Source organism: Micromonas commoda, chromosome 1 (genome assembly GCF_000090985.2).
Source record: "Micromonas commoda chromosome 1, complete sequence".
NCBI classification, from domain to species: domain Eukaryota; kingdom Viridiplantae; phylum Chlorophyta; class Mamiellophyceae; order Mamiellales; family Mamiellaceae; genus Micromonas; species Micromonas commoda.
The window spans coordinates 577,140-590,723 of record NC_013038.1 but is presented as its reverse complement, the minus strand read 5'-3'; the positions used below and the strand labels follow the sequence as shown (position 1 = coordinate 590,723).

Here is a 13,584-nt window from a genome sequence, read left to right as displayed (position 1 = left end):
GATGGCGCACGGACGTTCGAGCGGCACTCCGGACCGCTAGTGCTTGTCCTCAGAAGATATTTTCTTGCTGACTAACTTACCTCATCTTGAAGTGATACGTCATCCTGTGGTCGTTGATATTCAATTACACGAACGTATTCGGCATACAAGTGTCAGGTCAGCCGCCTCCGCGTCGCTTGCGAAATTGCAATCGAATGCCCGTTTAAAGACAGTTACGAAGGTACCTTCGAAGGTATAGATATATCTATCTTCATTCAAGCAAAGAATACCTTCGTAACTTTTATTTAATAAGTGTTACGGACGGAATAGTTATTATTACCTTCGAAGGTTTTCGGCTAACACTTAGCCGATCTTACACGACCCAAACTTCCCAAATTCCGCCCGAGGCTAATCCTCTATTTTTTGCCACTTCTAAAAACCTATTTTTCTGCCGTGTTTGGTTTTTTTTGTTGCCCAGGGGCGGGACTGGTCATCCTTGAGTCGATTATTCCCGCATATATCCTGAAGCGCGCCACGCGCTGACAGAAGCTGTTTTTTTCACGAGCAAGATGCGCTCTCATGTAGCCGCTGACGCGCTAGTAACAAGCGGCGCACCGTATCTTTAGGGTCGACGCTGTGTCTTTAGGGGTTTTGGGTTGGGGTTTCAGGGTTTAGAGTTTAAACAGCCGCGAAGCGGCTCGTCGGCCTCTAACTCATGCCAGTTCCCCGCCCCCGGGGCACCAAAAAAAGAAAGAAAACCGTATCACAGATCTTTTTCCCAAATTTCGCCCAAATTTGAGAGGAAGCGTTTGACATGTGGTACGGGATATCCGTTCCCGGACGGAGTACAACAAAAAGTCGAAATATCGGGAGAGAAGTGTGGATAAGCACGAGACTTCCAGGCGGCTGAGAGCGCGCTTCTGTGCCGAAGTCAAGAAGGCGTCCCTCCATTCACGTAACAAAATTGCGTTCAGAAACAGGTTACTTACGCGGGTTTTCTTAGCGTTTCTGACGAGCAAGGCGTTCCCAGGCCCACGCTGAATACGACGTCTGGATAAGTTTGTTTAAATGCAAACGCCTCTGAGGCCAACCGCACGCGGCGATCGCCACCTTGCCTTACACAGATGCGCGGCCTCGCATGTACCCTTTATGCGCCCAGCTGTTCAGATTTCGTCATGTATCGGTAAAGCTATTTTTACGTTGCCAATGAGAGCAGAAGTCGCGTGGAGCAGCGATTCCGCGACTTCCTCTTTGAGGCGAGCACGGCCTGCGTTCGCGCGATGTGCCATCGCACGTGACATTCATGATCTGCCGCCGTCTGCGCCAGCCAGCTCTGCACAGTTGCAATCCAATTTGGTCAAGAAGAATATGTACAGAGGCACAAAGCGTTTTTCCGTTCGAGCGGTTTCCGAAAAAGTTGGTGCAGTTCTTAAGGGCCATTTTGTCAAGAACAGCTCGGTAAGTTCGGGTGTGAGCTCAAGGACAGCTTGCTCTGCAGCAGACAGCGCATCGTGCGATTTTTTTGCGCAATGTACTACAACGGCAGCGTTCGCAACCGTTTTCGCGGAATTGAGTGGCAATCTTGTTTTCATGTGCGCGTTCTGGTCTTGGTTGACTGCCCAGACCATGAAATATTTTACTGCTTTCTATAGGGAAGGCAAATGGGACTGGCGGGTCATGTTTGATTCCGGCGGCATGCCGTCATCACATACATCGCTTGTCGTTGGCCTCACAACCGCGATAGCGTACCAGTATGGTCTCGGGTCTACGTTATTCCCACTCAGCCTTGCCTTCAGCCTCATAGTCATGTATGACGCAGCCGGCGTCCGGCGTCATGCCGGGAAACAAGCAGAGGTCTTGAACAAAATCTTGGAGGACATGTTTCACGGCGAATCAATAAGCGAACGCAAACTAAAAGAGGTCTTAGGACATTCACCTTTGCAAGTCATGGCAGGAGCTGTGCTCGGTGTGTTTGTTGCTGTACTGTATGCTTATCAATATGGTTCTGGCTATGCAGCACTTTCTTGAACATCTACCTCATACATATACGAAGGTCCTCTACTATTTTTCCAATAGACCTCCCTAGACCTCCCTAGTCTATCGTTGACTTTCGGTCGGCAGTGGATTTACCATACGATCACCGGTCGGTTGCAAATACCTACACGTGCTCCACGCCAAATAAACAGGGCTCGCATTATTTTTTCTATGGAGCCCTGTTTGGACGGCGAGCGCGGTGGGCGGAATACGCTGTTCGGCGCCAAAGATGGAATACATACATCGTCATCAATCAGGAGCGTGCATCAGCGTTGACGAGTTTGCGTCGTCAGATACGACGTTGCGCCGTAGCTACGACAATATCATAGTTTTACGAGTTAATAGATCGTCAACTCGCCGCTGAAACCGTAGCTCAGGCGTAACGTCGTATCGTGCGACGCAAACTCGGCAACGCCGATGTGCGCTTCCAGGGGCAGGCACAAGCGTGCGCGTCGACATCACACCGCGCGAAGCGGCGTGATACGATCGGGACATGGAGCACGGGGCGCGCCCTGTGCCTCCCGCACCGCGTCCGCCTCCTTCGGTCGCAGCCAGGGAACGGTTCGCCTGCCTGCAGACCTTTCGACGAGCCAGAGCACACCATCGCTCAGAGATGAGGCGGCCTCTCAGCGAGCGACAAGCTGAGCGTGCGGCGCTCGCGAAGGCAGAAATGCGTGCGTGTCGAAGCGCGAAAGCGGCGCGCGAACGACGGCTCGATCGCGTCTACGATGTGGCGGAATTAATATTGCGGCTCGCGTTGTCGATGGCGCGCAACCTCAAGGGCACTGCGCGCCTTGACGAGCGGCGCGCGAGGATCCTGAAGCAAAAAAGTGCGCTATGACGTCGCGCTTCGTGGGGTGAAACGCTCGGTACATGGAGGGGCTTCCAGGTCGGAGCAGTTTGATAACTTTGACCATGCGCACGAAGAAGCTCGCATGGCTGAGGCGTTGGCTGGCGAGTCGCGAAAGCGCGCTGATGAGGCTCGCGACTTTCTTCGCAAAGCACGCGAGATGGTGAACGGCGCCCGAGAAGCACCGCATCGCCTCCGGAGAGACGAGAAACGGTTCCACAAGGCGGAGGATGCGTATCAACTCCTCTGGGAGCGGCAAGTCGAAAAGATGAAAGACTGCAGGGACACCTTGAAGCGTGTCAAACCAAGGCTTGAAGCTTATGGAGCAGAGCGTAGCCACAGGCTCTCCCTTGATCGCTCTGAAAATCTCATCATATGATGCTACCTTCAAAGGTACCTTCCTACCCTCGTAGCAAGCTTTATTCTAATATCAAATTCTATTTCAACCAAAATGTATTTCACCTGGTAATATCAAAGGGGCGTATCGAACTCCGCAGAATCCGTTGAGCCGTCATCAAACAGCCTTTATTCAACTGTCATGATCACTAAGATAGCACCTGTCAGCAGATAAATACCGACGCGACACAAAATCTGAGAGACATTAGCTTTACTGACATCGGTGACGAGATAAAGATGGTTTCTGACCAGCCATGCTCAAGTCGTCACCAGAAAATCACAATCAACTGCTGGCAAAAATTAAAGCCTGTTTATCTTGTGAACCCTTGGTGAGTCAGGCAGATCTGAAGGAATTCGTTTAACAGTAATGCTCGAAGGTCTTTGCATACGCCTCGCTGCTTTCCCTTTCGCGTGCTTACTTCTTCTACTGAGTATCATTCTTGAGTTCAATTTCACATACCGCATACAGCTCATGCCCGGATCGAAAAGAAGACACACCGTGTCAGGTTTCGTGCCGTAGTCATTGGCCATTCTATACTGATATTCATTTCTCCATTCATATTTATGGGAACCTTCCTGAATCTTAGGAAAATAGACGATAGGGAGCGAAGGGGTCATAAAAGCAATGAACTTATCCGGTGAACTGCTGGCCCCGTCGATTGAATAAGGTTTAACCAAAGAGTTTTCTACCTGGCCCAAAGGGCAGTCGTTGCGAAGAATATCTTTGCCTTCAATATCTGAGGCTGGACTTTCATCGAATGTAAAATGGATGTAGGATCCATGCTGCCGATCGATATCAGGCAAAACTTCGATCACCTCAGCAGGATGGATGTCTGCATTTTTCTCATGAGCAGGAACGTTCTGGGCTGCTTTGAACGATTCGTGAATGGCCTCGATTTGTGACGCGTGCGAGTTCCGTCGCGTGATATCTAATACGTTACTGTGTTTACGCTTGGCCCAATCTTTTTCGCTTCTACCAAGGTGTTCGGGAAGCGTCATGGAAGATATATACTGCGTGTTCATGAGCCATAAAGCCTTTGAGAGATCAGGTCGCCTCGCCGATGACACGTTGAAGTCATTACGGGCTGCCGCGCGATGTGCATTGGTGTACTCGTTGAGAAGTGTGGCGTCCTGGGATAGAAGAGATGCACGACCAGAACAGACTTGTAGCTTCTTGAGCAGGACCGGATCAACGGACTCTCCGAGATCAGCACTGAGTGTGTTTCGTTGACTTAACTCATCGTGCAACGCTTCAGCTCCGGGTAGAGCGAGGCAGGTGCGATGCGTTGGAAAGTCCATTAGTTTCCATCTGATTGGATTCGGCGGCAGGTTATTGTTGAAGTCGGCTGTGCAAAGGAAAGCAGTCTCCCTTTTCCATTTGTTTTCCGGTCCCAAATCTTCAGTCATGTGGTGTGAAGACGACAACTTCCGGGTGTTTCTCAAAGACTCTGCTTTGCCTTCGGTTGCAAAGCGGAAATGCGCGGAAGGCTTATTGAAAAACAGTAGGGTGGAGAAGGGTTGGATCAATTTAGCCAAGGACACGGAAAGCACTGCGCCTGCTCGTATTTCATCATAAAATGGGGACACGACCGGAAAAATACCGGGTTGGAATGTGGTGCTAATGTTTTTTGATTACAGATAATTTGGTGCTAATGGGAATTTAGCTCTTCGAGCTAATAAAAGCCCAAATCCAGATTGCATTTGACTGAGCAATTGGTCAGGAAATATCCAAAGTGGACCAGATTGCATTTCAGTGACCTTTTTGTCAGGGAACAAGAGAAAATAAATGAGTTAACGACAGCCTCGCTACAGGCAGGCTACGAGAGAGAGCGGCAGGCGAGAAGAGGAGCCCAGAAGGGAGGTCCTCGACTCTCATGGACCATGCTCTAGTGCCAACGTAACACCCAAGGTGAGCCGCGGGTTTTAGGAGCTGTAGCCCTCTTCATACAAACACAATTGTCTACACTGTCGAGCAGAGGGACGCCTCCAGCTCAAGTTCTTCGAACTATGCCGTACAGATAATTTAGCAGACTGGACAAAGAAATCAGGGTTCAGGGTTCAAATCGATGCAATAGACCAATTGTCCTATATCGTTGACTTTCGGTCGGCAGTTGGTTATTTATATTGCCATACGATCACCGGTCGGTTGCAAATACAGACACGCGCTTCGAGCCAAACATTTTGGGTTGCCAGTGTTTTACCTTACTTGGTATTTCTCAATGGCGCCCCGTGTGGACGGCGAGCGCGCTGAGCGGCTTACTTATACGCTGTTTGGCGCCAAACATGGAGGACGCCATCATCAGTGGTGCGCATAGGTGCTGCCGAGCTCGCGTCGTCAGATGTTGCGTTGCACCTGAACAACGTGACAGAGACCGTCCAGAGCTCGAACCAGGAAATGACGGTTCAATTTATTCGGCGAAATTCTTCATATAAATTCAACAGGCATTTCTTGAGTCAGTGCCTCTGTTGGGAAGGTTCGCGATGTCATATAACACTTAATCAAATTCCACTCATCCACCCAACCCTCCCACCCTCAGTGTTCCCAGGGGCAGTTTCGTCACTAAAGTTGGTTGCGTTCTCTTCTAAAGGACGTGTTCACAAGGTCTCAAGTGGGAAGAACGGACGGCCCCAATAACTTGAACCTCTTACACGTTTACCCAATCAAGGAATGGACGTAGCGCCGATCTACTTGCAGGTGATCAGGAACGTCATCGAAGGAGTTAGGGCAAGTAGCGCTTTACTTTTTCCTCTTCAACGATCCGATAACAACTCTTTCTGATGTGGTACTACAGGCGGATTTTAGCACAGAACAATTCGAGGAAGCTTCATTAACTAAATTAGCTAAGGTGGCATCTGTTTTCGTTGTCTGCGACCTGAACTTTCCTCTGACGCTGCCCGTTTTCCTGGAAGCTCTGGGAACAAAAAGTACTTGAGTCCGGTTCTCTTCGCAGCTTCGACTCGGAGATTAAGACGGAGGTACGGTCTGCTGTTTTTGCAGCACGCGCCTAGATAACGCATCACTGTGTCTCACACTGTTGGCCGTGCATCGTGCAGAGCCGCAAACGCGCCGTCTTTGACTCGCACGTCGCAACAAGCTCGGTCGAAGACACAGCAAAGACCGTTGAAGGAACAAAGGGTATGTAGCCTAGACGACTCTGAATGATTCCCCCCAAAATCTGTTCAACTGAAGGTTTTATGCCGCAGGAGCGGTCCGAAGCGATGAAATCCTCAGCTCGGACACGGATGATGCAGAAGAAGGTGCTCAACAGCATTTGCTCTAGTATCAGTCTTTGAAACAACAGCTTCGCAGGAAGTGACTATGACGATGACTCAAAATGCTTGAACTTGATTCTAGCACAGTTTGAGAAGGTTGCGCGCGCGAAGAGTAAGTGGAAATGTGTGCTGAAAGAGGGGGTCATGACCCTCGAGAATAGAGACATTTTATTCGGAAGAGGAAACGGAGAGTTCCGTTGGTGAAGAACTCCCAACAAATTTAGGTACGAAGGTACCATATGTTTGTTCAAGTAGTCTATGAAGTCCTAAGGACGCGAGACCTCAATTGCAGCTTGAAGCAGATTTAACACGCGTCGCGTGTTAAGATCGAGCTTTCGTTTGGTTTTTCGTGCTCGAAATATCGTCATGAATGTTGCATGTGTTGTTTGAATGGTCTCGTCAACTTAGCTTTTGTGGTAGTTGATTCAAACTTGGTACAAAATAGCTTGACATCAAGAGGCCCATGCACAGTACTACCTTCGCGCGATCAAAACGATCATCAGTGCAAAATATTTAAATTCGAGAGTAGGGCAAGCTCACCTCGGCAATCGGGGTGACCCAACTATAAATAGGCCATAATACAGCTCCAAACCTGAAACGCAAAAGCTGAAAAACTGAACTCTCTGCGCCAATATGCTACACACCCGACGAATGATACAAACCCCAGACAACAAGACGTAGGGACCGCCCAACTTGCTTGACTCTCCCACCTTGAGCCTTTTCGGTGAAGATCATGTCGATGTATGAGATACATCAGGATTATCCCGTTTGCAGAGATTGCGAACAGAGCGAGAAGAAACCAGGTTCTGTTAAAAAAAAATTGAGTTGATTTGCGAATGGCCGGATAGACTGTTGAGTAACCTGACTGCCGAATAACGATTATACAGCCACGTTACGAGGTTGATCTTCCCATCGCCATACCATATCGTAGTCAAGGAGAAGATGAGCCAGAGTAGCCTTTCAATTTTTTCTCGGATCTGTCGCCGAGCCTTCGCCCTGTACTGGTTGCTAAGAACATTTTCGAGCGAGGAGCCTGCGTTTACAGCCACTTCATCCCTGGCCGTGAGCCGCGAATATCTCATAAGGAATAGCTGTGAGACAAACGCTTATAAGTGGTCTGATCGCCCAGAGGAGACAAACTGCGCTTCCGCGCTGAAGTCTCACGCGGTCAAGGTGGTCTGTGTCACGTCTTGAAATTTCGCCTGCCCGCTGCTGGTGCCAGTGGAGTCTCAAACTCACCTCTGATGAATCTTTTGATTTGATTTACAGATGCTCGGGAAACTATTTGGTTAACTTCCAAATGTTCTGATATGAGGTCGACTTCAGGCACGACGCACGGCTGTGCTGCGGCTATCACCCCGCTCAACATGCTAACATTAAAAGGAAAAACTCCTGTATTTGGGACACCACAACGTTCCGAGTCCTCGCATCAGTAATATATGCAAGGTATCATACATATATAGCTAGATAGGTATGATAGATAGATACATATGTGCATGGAAGTGATATACACTCGCTACAGCTATATATTCTATCTCACGGCGTATGAAGGTTTTGGCAGTGCGGCACTCGTAGTTCTCACTAGTCGTGCCGGAACGGTGCGGTTTTGTCCCCGGTCTTGCCCGGACCGCCCGTTTGCGGCCCGCCTCTTGCACGCTCGGACCCGCGCTTTCGCCTCGGGTCCCCAGCGTGGGGTGCTCACTGATACGAAGGTATGTACCTTCGTACGTAGCTAGGAATGAAGGTACCTTCGCACCTTCGTACCTGTTACGACGACGGCACCTTCGTTCCAACCCTTAACATAACGAAGGTATCTATACATATCCGTCCCAACGGTCAACCCTGCCTTCCGCCTCCGCGCTGACACACTCAGCCACCTCGTGCACTACCTCCTCAACCTGCCCCACCCCGATTTCGCTAACCTCAAACGCGACAGGTACAAGACACACTGCTGCGCGCGCGCCCACACCATCAACGACCCAAGACACATCTACTCCCACATCCTCCGGACGAGAACAGGCAACTCCGGCGGAAGCAGCAACAGGACGCACGACAGAACCTACGCCGTTCTCGCACGCCACGCAGCCCGCGCAGGCTTCGCAGTGTACACCGAGCAACGCGGCGTCATACCCGCACACCACACGCGCACCAACGGCAAGATCCCCGACTTCACCATCGCAAGGGAAGGAGGCGCCCTCGAGTCCGTCGACTTCACCATGGCCACTGTCCTCAGTTGCACCCACGACGCCACCAAGCCCACCCCAGCCCGACACAACCGAGAACGCGCCAACACCCACGCAGGCGTCGGCATCAAGATCTCCGAGGCCAGAAAGACTCTCGAGTACCCCCGCGAACTGCCGGCCAACAACAAGATCACCATCATCGCCACCGAATGCACTGGGCGCTTCAGCAAAAGCGCTCTCGAATGGTGCGAAGACATCGCGAGACACCAAGCAGAACGCCAACGCCCGCTGCACCTCCCCGGCCAGAACACCACCAACGAGCAAGGCACATACGACCCCGAGGCCATCAAGAAGTACCACTACAACGTCGCCGAAACACAACTCGAGCTCCACAGACAAAACATGGAGTGGTGCATCGGAACCATCGCAAAAGCACGCCACAGACACGTCGACGTCGAGCCAGAGTTCGACGAGAGACCGGACATGATCTGGGGCTAAACACAAACCCGAAATCGCCAGTCTAAATTATCTGTAATCAAAAAGAAAATACATATCATCTATCGTAATAACACTTATATATTATATATTTATATATATATATTAAGATCTTACGAAGGTAATAATTAATATATGAAGGCATTTAATAATAATACTATAATAATTAAGTGGGTGAGAAAATAAAGAAATGGCAAAAACTACAAGAAATGGCAGTGAACAAGAAGATACTCACTACTCCTGCTGCGCTCCCCACGCAGCGACGCGGCCGACGGCTCAATGGCAGTTCTGTTGGAGACGAGCATGGGCGACATTGTTATCGACCTGTACACCAGCCAATGCCCTTGCGCCACGAGGAACTTTCTCAAGTTGTGCAAGATAAAGTACTACAATAACGTTCTTTTCCACAACGTGACGAAGGACTTCGTGGCGCAGACCGGCGATCCCACGGGCACCGGGAAAGGAGGAGACTCGATATATGGGGTTTTATACGGTTATCAGGCAAGGTTTTTCGATGATGAGATCCGATCCTCGCTGAAGCACGAACGGAAAGGCACTGTTTCCATGGCTTCCGCCGGACAAAATCGAAACGCCAGCCAGTTCCTTATAACGTTGAGAGACAACTGCGACGCGTTGGATGGGCAACGAACCGTTTTCGGCACCGTTTCGGAGGGCTTTGATGTACTCGAGGCCATCAACAACGCTTACTGCGACGACAAGGGTCGGCCATACCAGAACATTAGAATCAGACACACAATTGTCCTGGACGATCCATTCGATGATCCTCCTGGATTTGAAGCTTTCAAACTGGAAGCTTCACCGCTGCTCCCAAAGGACCCTGATGAGGTACATCTTGAAGACGTCCCGCCCCTTACCGGTGTCACCGGAAACTCACAAGAACATATGGAAACGAACGCTGGAGAGAAAGAAACGCACAGTCGCGCTGTGCTGCTTGAAATGATCGGAGACTTACCTGACGTAGAGGCCAAGCCCCCGGAGGAGTGCCTTTTCATATGCCGTCTCAACCCTGTGACCACAGATGAAGACCTAGAAATCATTTTTAGTCGATTCGGAAAGGTGCAAACATGTGATATCATTCGCGATCACAAGACTGGGGACTCGCTCAACTTTGCGTTCATTTCGTTTGCAACCAAGGAAGAGGCAGAGACTGCATACTTCAAGATGGACAATGTGCTGATTGACGACAGACGCGTGCGCGTGGACTTCAGTCAGTCCATGCACAGTTTGTGGAAAAATTACAGACGATTTGGCCGAAGAGGGGGAACCAGGGAAGATGGTGACCGAGCATATTCGTATGGCAATGTACAAAATGAAAAGAAACACACAAAAAAAGGGTGTGAGGTTGAGTAACACAGATGCGATATTGTCACCCATGGGACCAGTGCAGGGGAATTGTCTTTTTCAGAGCATGAACTGGCTAGTACGAAGGTAGCTAATTGTGATGCTACTGTGTGAGAAAAGCCCGCGGGAAAAAAAGCGATTGAGATTGAAACTTTGGAACCTTGACAGCTTATCATGAAACTATCAATGTATCCAAGTCGAGTTTGCACCAAGGTTGGCAGCCCTCGGGCACGAGCGGGTTGACATCGACTTTCATATCCTATGTACATCACATAATCAGCAACTGATGGCGCCAAACGCGCCCATGTGCGCCCATAAATATGTCTGCTGAAACGGCTAACTCCGTCATCTTCTTCTTTTGTGCAATTCGTTCAGCCCGCCGCTGTGGGAATAAAAGTTCCCGGTGCTTTGCCAAATCTTCCAGGGACTTTTCTTGATGTAAGTATCCACGGCGGTAAGAATGATCCCGCAGGTCACACGGAAACGGGACCCGTGATCCAAAATATTACCCTCGTAGTTGTTAAATCATTCATCGTATCAGTTCCGTCCACCAAAAATGCCGAGCCCCACCCGCCAGTGGCACTACTGTTGCATCGGTCATCTCTTGCATGCCAGCTATTCAAAACACGGATCAACGAAACTGTCAACGGTTAACCACTTTCGTCATTCTGGGTGGTGCTCAAGCTGTGAGCTTTTGTCTATTGCCTTTCTCGGTCGAAACTACCACTACTTAGTTCGGCCGGGTGCAATCTTCAGAACTACAGGAAAATGGACATTCCAGTGACCTACGGACGCGCCGGTGTAGATGGTCCGAAAGCACTTGCTGACCTCAGCCTTAGCCGCCCAAGTTGTGCATCATTCACTTGACTGTTAAGCCATTGGATCATCTGCTGATTGCTGGCCAACAGCGTCTGGCTTTCCTCCAGTTTGAGTCTTTGATCATCGACTATTTTTCGAAGACGATTAACTTCGGAGCTTGAAGTTTCTGCTGCCCGATTAAGGTCAGAAAGCTTACGTGCACTCTTATCAAGGACATCTTGACGTTCATTGAGCAGTTTTTCTTGCTGTGCGATGATTGCCGCTTTGAGCCGTGCTTTTGCCTTTGCCGATCTTAGTTCTGCCTGAAGTCGTTCAATTATTTGATTACCTTTACGAATTTCACCAGCACTTGCCGATACTCGGTCTTCGGCACGTGCTGCCGTCGCGCGAGCGTCCTCGAGGGCACTTTCCGTGGAAGACTCGCGCGACTCTGCACTGCGCAGTCTTCCATTCATCGAGGCGATGAGATCTTCCTTGTCCTTGATTTGCTGCTCAAGCCACTCTACGCGTAAATCATGCTGCGCAGTGTTCTTGGCTCGCTCATGTCGATCCGTTTTGTAAAGAACAATATTGATTTTCATTTCAGGTGACATGCCTGTGAACCGGGCCCGAAAAATGCAAAATATGTTGTAGGTGAAGCCTTACCTCGTCAAGATCAGTCTGAAGCTTCCTGAGGCGCGCTACTTCACCACTGCTGGTCTTCAACTCGTTTTCTGCCATATGTAGGCGAGAAACGACATCTGATAGCCTACTATCCAATTTAAACTTTGTTTCCATCAAATCTCGAACCTGATTATCTAGCTCGCAGTTGCGGCTGGTGAGTGATTCAATGGCCGAACGCATAGCTGCTTCTGAGGTTTTCCGCTCGCTCTCTAATTTCTTTCTTGTGTTCTCTAACTCTTTCATGGCCGCTGTCTTCAGATTGACCGAGAGTTCGTCAAGCCGTGACTGCATGGCTTCTTCAGATTTTTGAAACATCTGCCTCTGCAGGGATACCTCCGCCGCGCTGTCTTCCAGTTTGCGGCTTAAATATTTTAGTTGCGCAGCGTTGTTCTCATTACGTTGAATCATTTTTCCGCGATCGCATCGTAATTCCATTACACGCGCGGCAAGGTAGTGTTTTATTGCTGCGTCACTGCCCTGTTTAAGTCTCAACGAGATGTGAGACAAATGTTTGAAGTCGTTGGTCTCTACTATTCCAAGGTTTGAAAAATCAGGCGCAAAAGATTCGCCCACTCGCATGATGGCAAGAAATTTTGGACGGACATCATCGCGACGTTGCATACATGCTTCGAGCAACTCGATGAATTTTTGGGGGAAACGTACGAAGTCAACGAGGATAGATTGTTCCGTTTTGAGAGCCTGGAACTCTTCCTCGGAAACTTCGAGGTGGTGGAAAAAGAACGGGTCTGTTTCACTTGACACTTGAACGCACAAGACCTGCGCGCGACTTGAAAAATCAGCTCGGCATGCAAGTAGAGGGTAAAGTGACGTGATCAACAATTGCTCGCCTTAGTCTGTCGCTCCCTGTCGAAACCCAGCAAAATTCGAAAAGAAAGCTCCTCGACTTTTTCTGGCGTCTGCCCTGGACCTTTGCAGCAAACCGGTATGCTTTTTTGGAACAAAACAGATGCATTCGCAATTATCGAAGAGGCCCATGCTTCTGAATCTACCCTTCCGGTGGGCATGCGCGGATTCTCTGACATCTTCTTCCTTTGCCAGCCCCAAACAACGAGAGTGACGTTGTCATCATCTAACCTTGTTCAAAAAATAAACAGGGAACCAGGCATATTTGGTTTGCTGCCCATGCATGATCGCGTCTACCGGTACATGCTGGTGAGCTGCCAGCGAGTAGATATCACTAACCCTTGCTTACATATATAATAAAATCAAAGTTGCACATAAAATAACCCTTACATATAGAATATATTATGCATATGCATGTGTAACTAAACAACGTGTATGGTTGAGAATTTGTACGGATGCTCCATCCGTATGGAAACAATACTGAAACAATACATAGACTATATGATATCACATTATCGTTAGTTATGCAATCAAGTTTCAATAAGTTTTTTTTTCTCGATAAAATACACCTTCTGGGGTTAGTGGTCGGGATTCGTGGTAAACACCTAGTTTCTCAATAAAAGATTCATTCCAATGTAAGTTTTACTTAGTCTAAAAGTTATCTAG

At 49.2% G+C, this 13,584-nt stretch overlaps 8 protein-coding genes across 8 annotated transcripts; 5 read left to right on the top strand and 3 right to left on the bottom strand.

The window, feature by feature from the left end:
• Nucleotides 1-904: 904 nt before the first annotated feature.
• Nucleotides 905-2,039, top strand: PAP2 (phosphatidic acid phosphatase-related protein). Its single transcript, XM_002507485.1, has one exon. The coding sequence runs from the start codon at nucleotides 1,048-1,050 to the stop codon at nucleotides 2,005-2,007; it is 960 nt and encodes a 319-aa protein (XP_002507531.1). The 5' UTR covers nucleotides 905-1,047; the 3' UTR covers nucleotides 2,008-2,039.
• A 909-nt stretch (nucleotides 2,040-2,948) lies between these two features.
• Nucleotides 2,949-3,242, top strand: MICPUN_55029 (hypothetical protein; the record flags this gene model as incomplete). Its single annotated transcript, XM_002507484.1, has 1 exon — nucleotides 2,949-3,242. One exon carries the CDS (start codon nucleotides 2,949-2,951, stop codon nucleotides 3,240-3,242), a length of 294 nt encoding a protein of 97 aa, XP_002507530.1.
• A 29-nt stretch (nucleotides 3,243-3,271) lies between these two features.
• On the bottom strand, nucleotides 3,272-4,791 carry ELF7R (PAF1 complex protein). Its single transcript, XM_002507087.1, has one exon. The coding sequence runs from the start codon at nucleotides 4,664-4,666 to the stop codon at nucleotides 3,560-3,562; it is 1,107 nt and encodes a 368-aa protein (XP_002507133.1). The 5' UTR covers nucleotides 4,667-4,791; the 3' UTR covers nucleotides 3,272-3,559.
• A 1,045-nt stretch (nucleotides 4,792-5,836) lies between these two features.
• On the top strand, nucleotides 5,837-6,986 carry TF2A1 (transcription factor IIA, alpha/beta subunit). The gene is made up of 6 exons (XM_002507483.1): nucleotides 5,837-5,978; nucleotides 6,052-6,105; nucleotides 6,170-6,235; nucleotides 6,314-6,395; nucleotides 6,464-6,517; nucleotides 6,570-6,986. Exons 1-6 carry the CDS (start codon nucleotides 5,928-5,930, stop codon nucleotides 6,734-6,736), a joined length of 474 nt encoding a protein of 157 aa, XP_002507529.1. The 5' UTR covers nucleotides 5,837-5,927; the 3' UTR covers nucleotides 6,737-6,986.
• Nucleotides 6,683-7,890, bottom strand: CUP250 (hypothetical protein). Its single transcript, XM_002507086.1, has 4 exons — nucleotides 7,394-7,890; nucleotides 7,177-7,338; nucleotides 7,073-7,124; nucleotides 6,683-7,009 (listed from the first exon to the last, which is right to left on the bottom strand). The coding sequence occupies exons 1-4, from the start codon at nucleotides 7,612-7,614 to the stop codon at nucleotides 6,932-6,934; spliced, it is 513 nt and encodes a 170-aa protein (XP_002507132.1). The 5' UTR covers nucleotides 7,615-7,890; the 3' UTR covers nucleotides 6,683-6,931.
• Nucleotides 7,891-8,132: 242 nt separating this feature from the next.
• On the top strand, nucleotides 8,133-9,360 carry MICPUN_104710 (hypothetical protein). Its single transcript, XM_002507482.1, has 2 exons — nucleotides 8,133-8,342; nucleotides 8,469-9,360. The coding sequence occupies exons 1-2, from the start codon at nucleotides 8,271-8,273 to the stop codon at nucleotides 9,237-9,239; spliced, it is 843 nt and encodes a 280-aa protein (XP_002507528.1). The 5' UTR covers nucleotides 8,133-8,270; the 3' UTR covers nucleotides 9,240-9,360.
• A 103-nt stretch (nucleotides 9,361-9,463) lies between these two features.
• Nucleotides 9,464-10,866, top strand: CYP59 (peptidyl-prolyl cis trans isomerase cyclophilin 59, nuclear). Its single transcript, XM_002507481.1, has one exon. The coding sequence runs from the start codon at nucleotides 9,490-9,492 to the stop codon at nucleotides 10,579-10,581; it is 1,092 nt and encodes a 363-aa protein (XP_002507527.1). The 5' UTR covers nucleotides 9,464-9,489; the 3' UTR covers nucleotides 10,582-10,866.
• Nucleotides 10,611-13,114, bottom strand: MICPUN_114017 (centrosome protein SAS6). Its single transcript, XM_002507085.1, has 3 exons — nucleotides 12,893-13,114; nucleotides 12,081-12,854; nucleotides 10,611-11,986 (listed from the first exon to the last, which is right to left on the bottom strand). Exons 1-3 carry the CDS (start codon nucleotides 13,095-13,097, stop codon nucleotides 11,358-11,360), a joined length of 1,608 nt encoding a protein of 535 aa, XP_002507131.1. The 5' UTR covers nucleotides 13,098-13,114; the 3' UTR covers nucleotides 10,611-11,357.
• Nucleotides 13,115-13,584: the final 470 nt, after the last annotated feature.

Coding starts and splice junctions, on each gene's coding strand:
- CYP59 (XM_002507481.1), top strand. CDS start 9,490: ATGGCAGTTCTGTTGGAGACGAGCATGGGCGACATTGTTATCGACCTG.
- ELF7R (XM_002507087.1), bottom strand. CDS start 4,666: ATGACTGAAGATTTGGGACCGGAAAACAAATGGAAAAGGGAGACTGCT.
- MICPUN_114017 (XM_002507085.1), bottom strand. CDS start 13,097: ATGTCAGAGAATCCGCGCATGCCCACCGGAAGGGTAGATTCAGAAGCA. Junction 12,855..12,892: donor ACAGACTAAGGCGAGCAATT/GTTGATCACGTC, acceptor TTGCATGCCGAG/CTGATTTTTCAAGTCGCGCG. Junction 11,987..12,080: donor CGAGTTGAAGACCAGCAGTG/GTGAAGTAGCGC, acceptor CCCGGTTCACAG/GCATGTCACCTGAAATGAAA.
- MICPUN_104710 (XM_002507482.1), top strand. CDS start 8,271: ATGAAGGTACCTTCGCACCTTCGTACCTGTTACGACGACGGCACCTTC. Junction 8,343..8,468: donor CAACCCTTAACATAACGAAG/GTATCTATACAT, acceptor CAAACGCGACAG/GTACAAGACACACTGCTGCG.
- CUP250 (XM_002507086.1), bottom strand. CDS start 7,614: ATGAGATATTCGCGGCTCACGGCCAGGGATGAAGTGGCTGTAAACGCA. Junction 7,125..7,176: donor GGGTTTGTATCATTCGTCGG/GTGTGTAGCATA, acceptor TTTGCGTTTCAG/GTTTGGAGCTGTATTATGGC. Junction 7,010..7,072: donor GGGTCACCCCGATTGCCGAG/GTGAGCTTGCCC, acceptor GATCGCGCGAAG/GTAGTACTGTGCATGGGCCT.
- PAP2 (XM_002507485.1), top strand. CDS start 1,048: ATGCAAACGCCTCTGAGGCCAACCGCACGCGGCGATCGCCACCTTGCC.
- TF2A1 (XM_002507483.1), top strand. CDS start 5,928: ATGGACGTAGCGCCGATCTACTTGCAGGTGATCAGGAACGTCATCGAA. Junction 5,979..6,051: donor TCAGGAACGTCATCGAAGGA/GTTAGGGCAAGT, acceptor GTGGTACTACAG/GCGGATTTTAGCACAGAACA. Junction 6,106..6,169: donor CATTAACTAAATTAGCTAAG/GTGGCATCTGTT, acceptor TTTTCCTGGAAG/CTCTGGGAACAAAAAGTACT.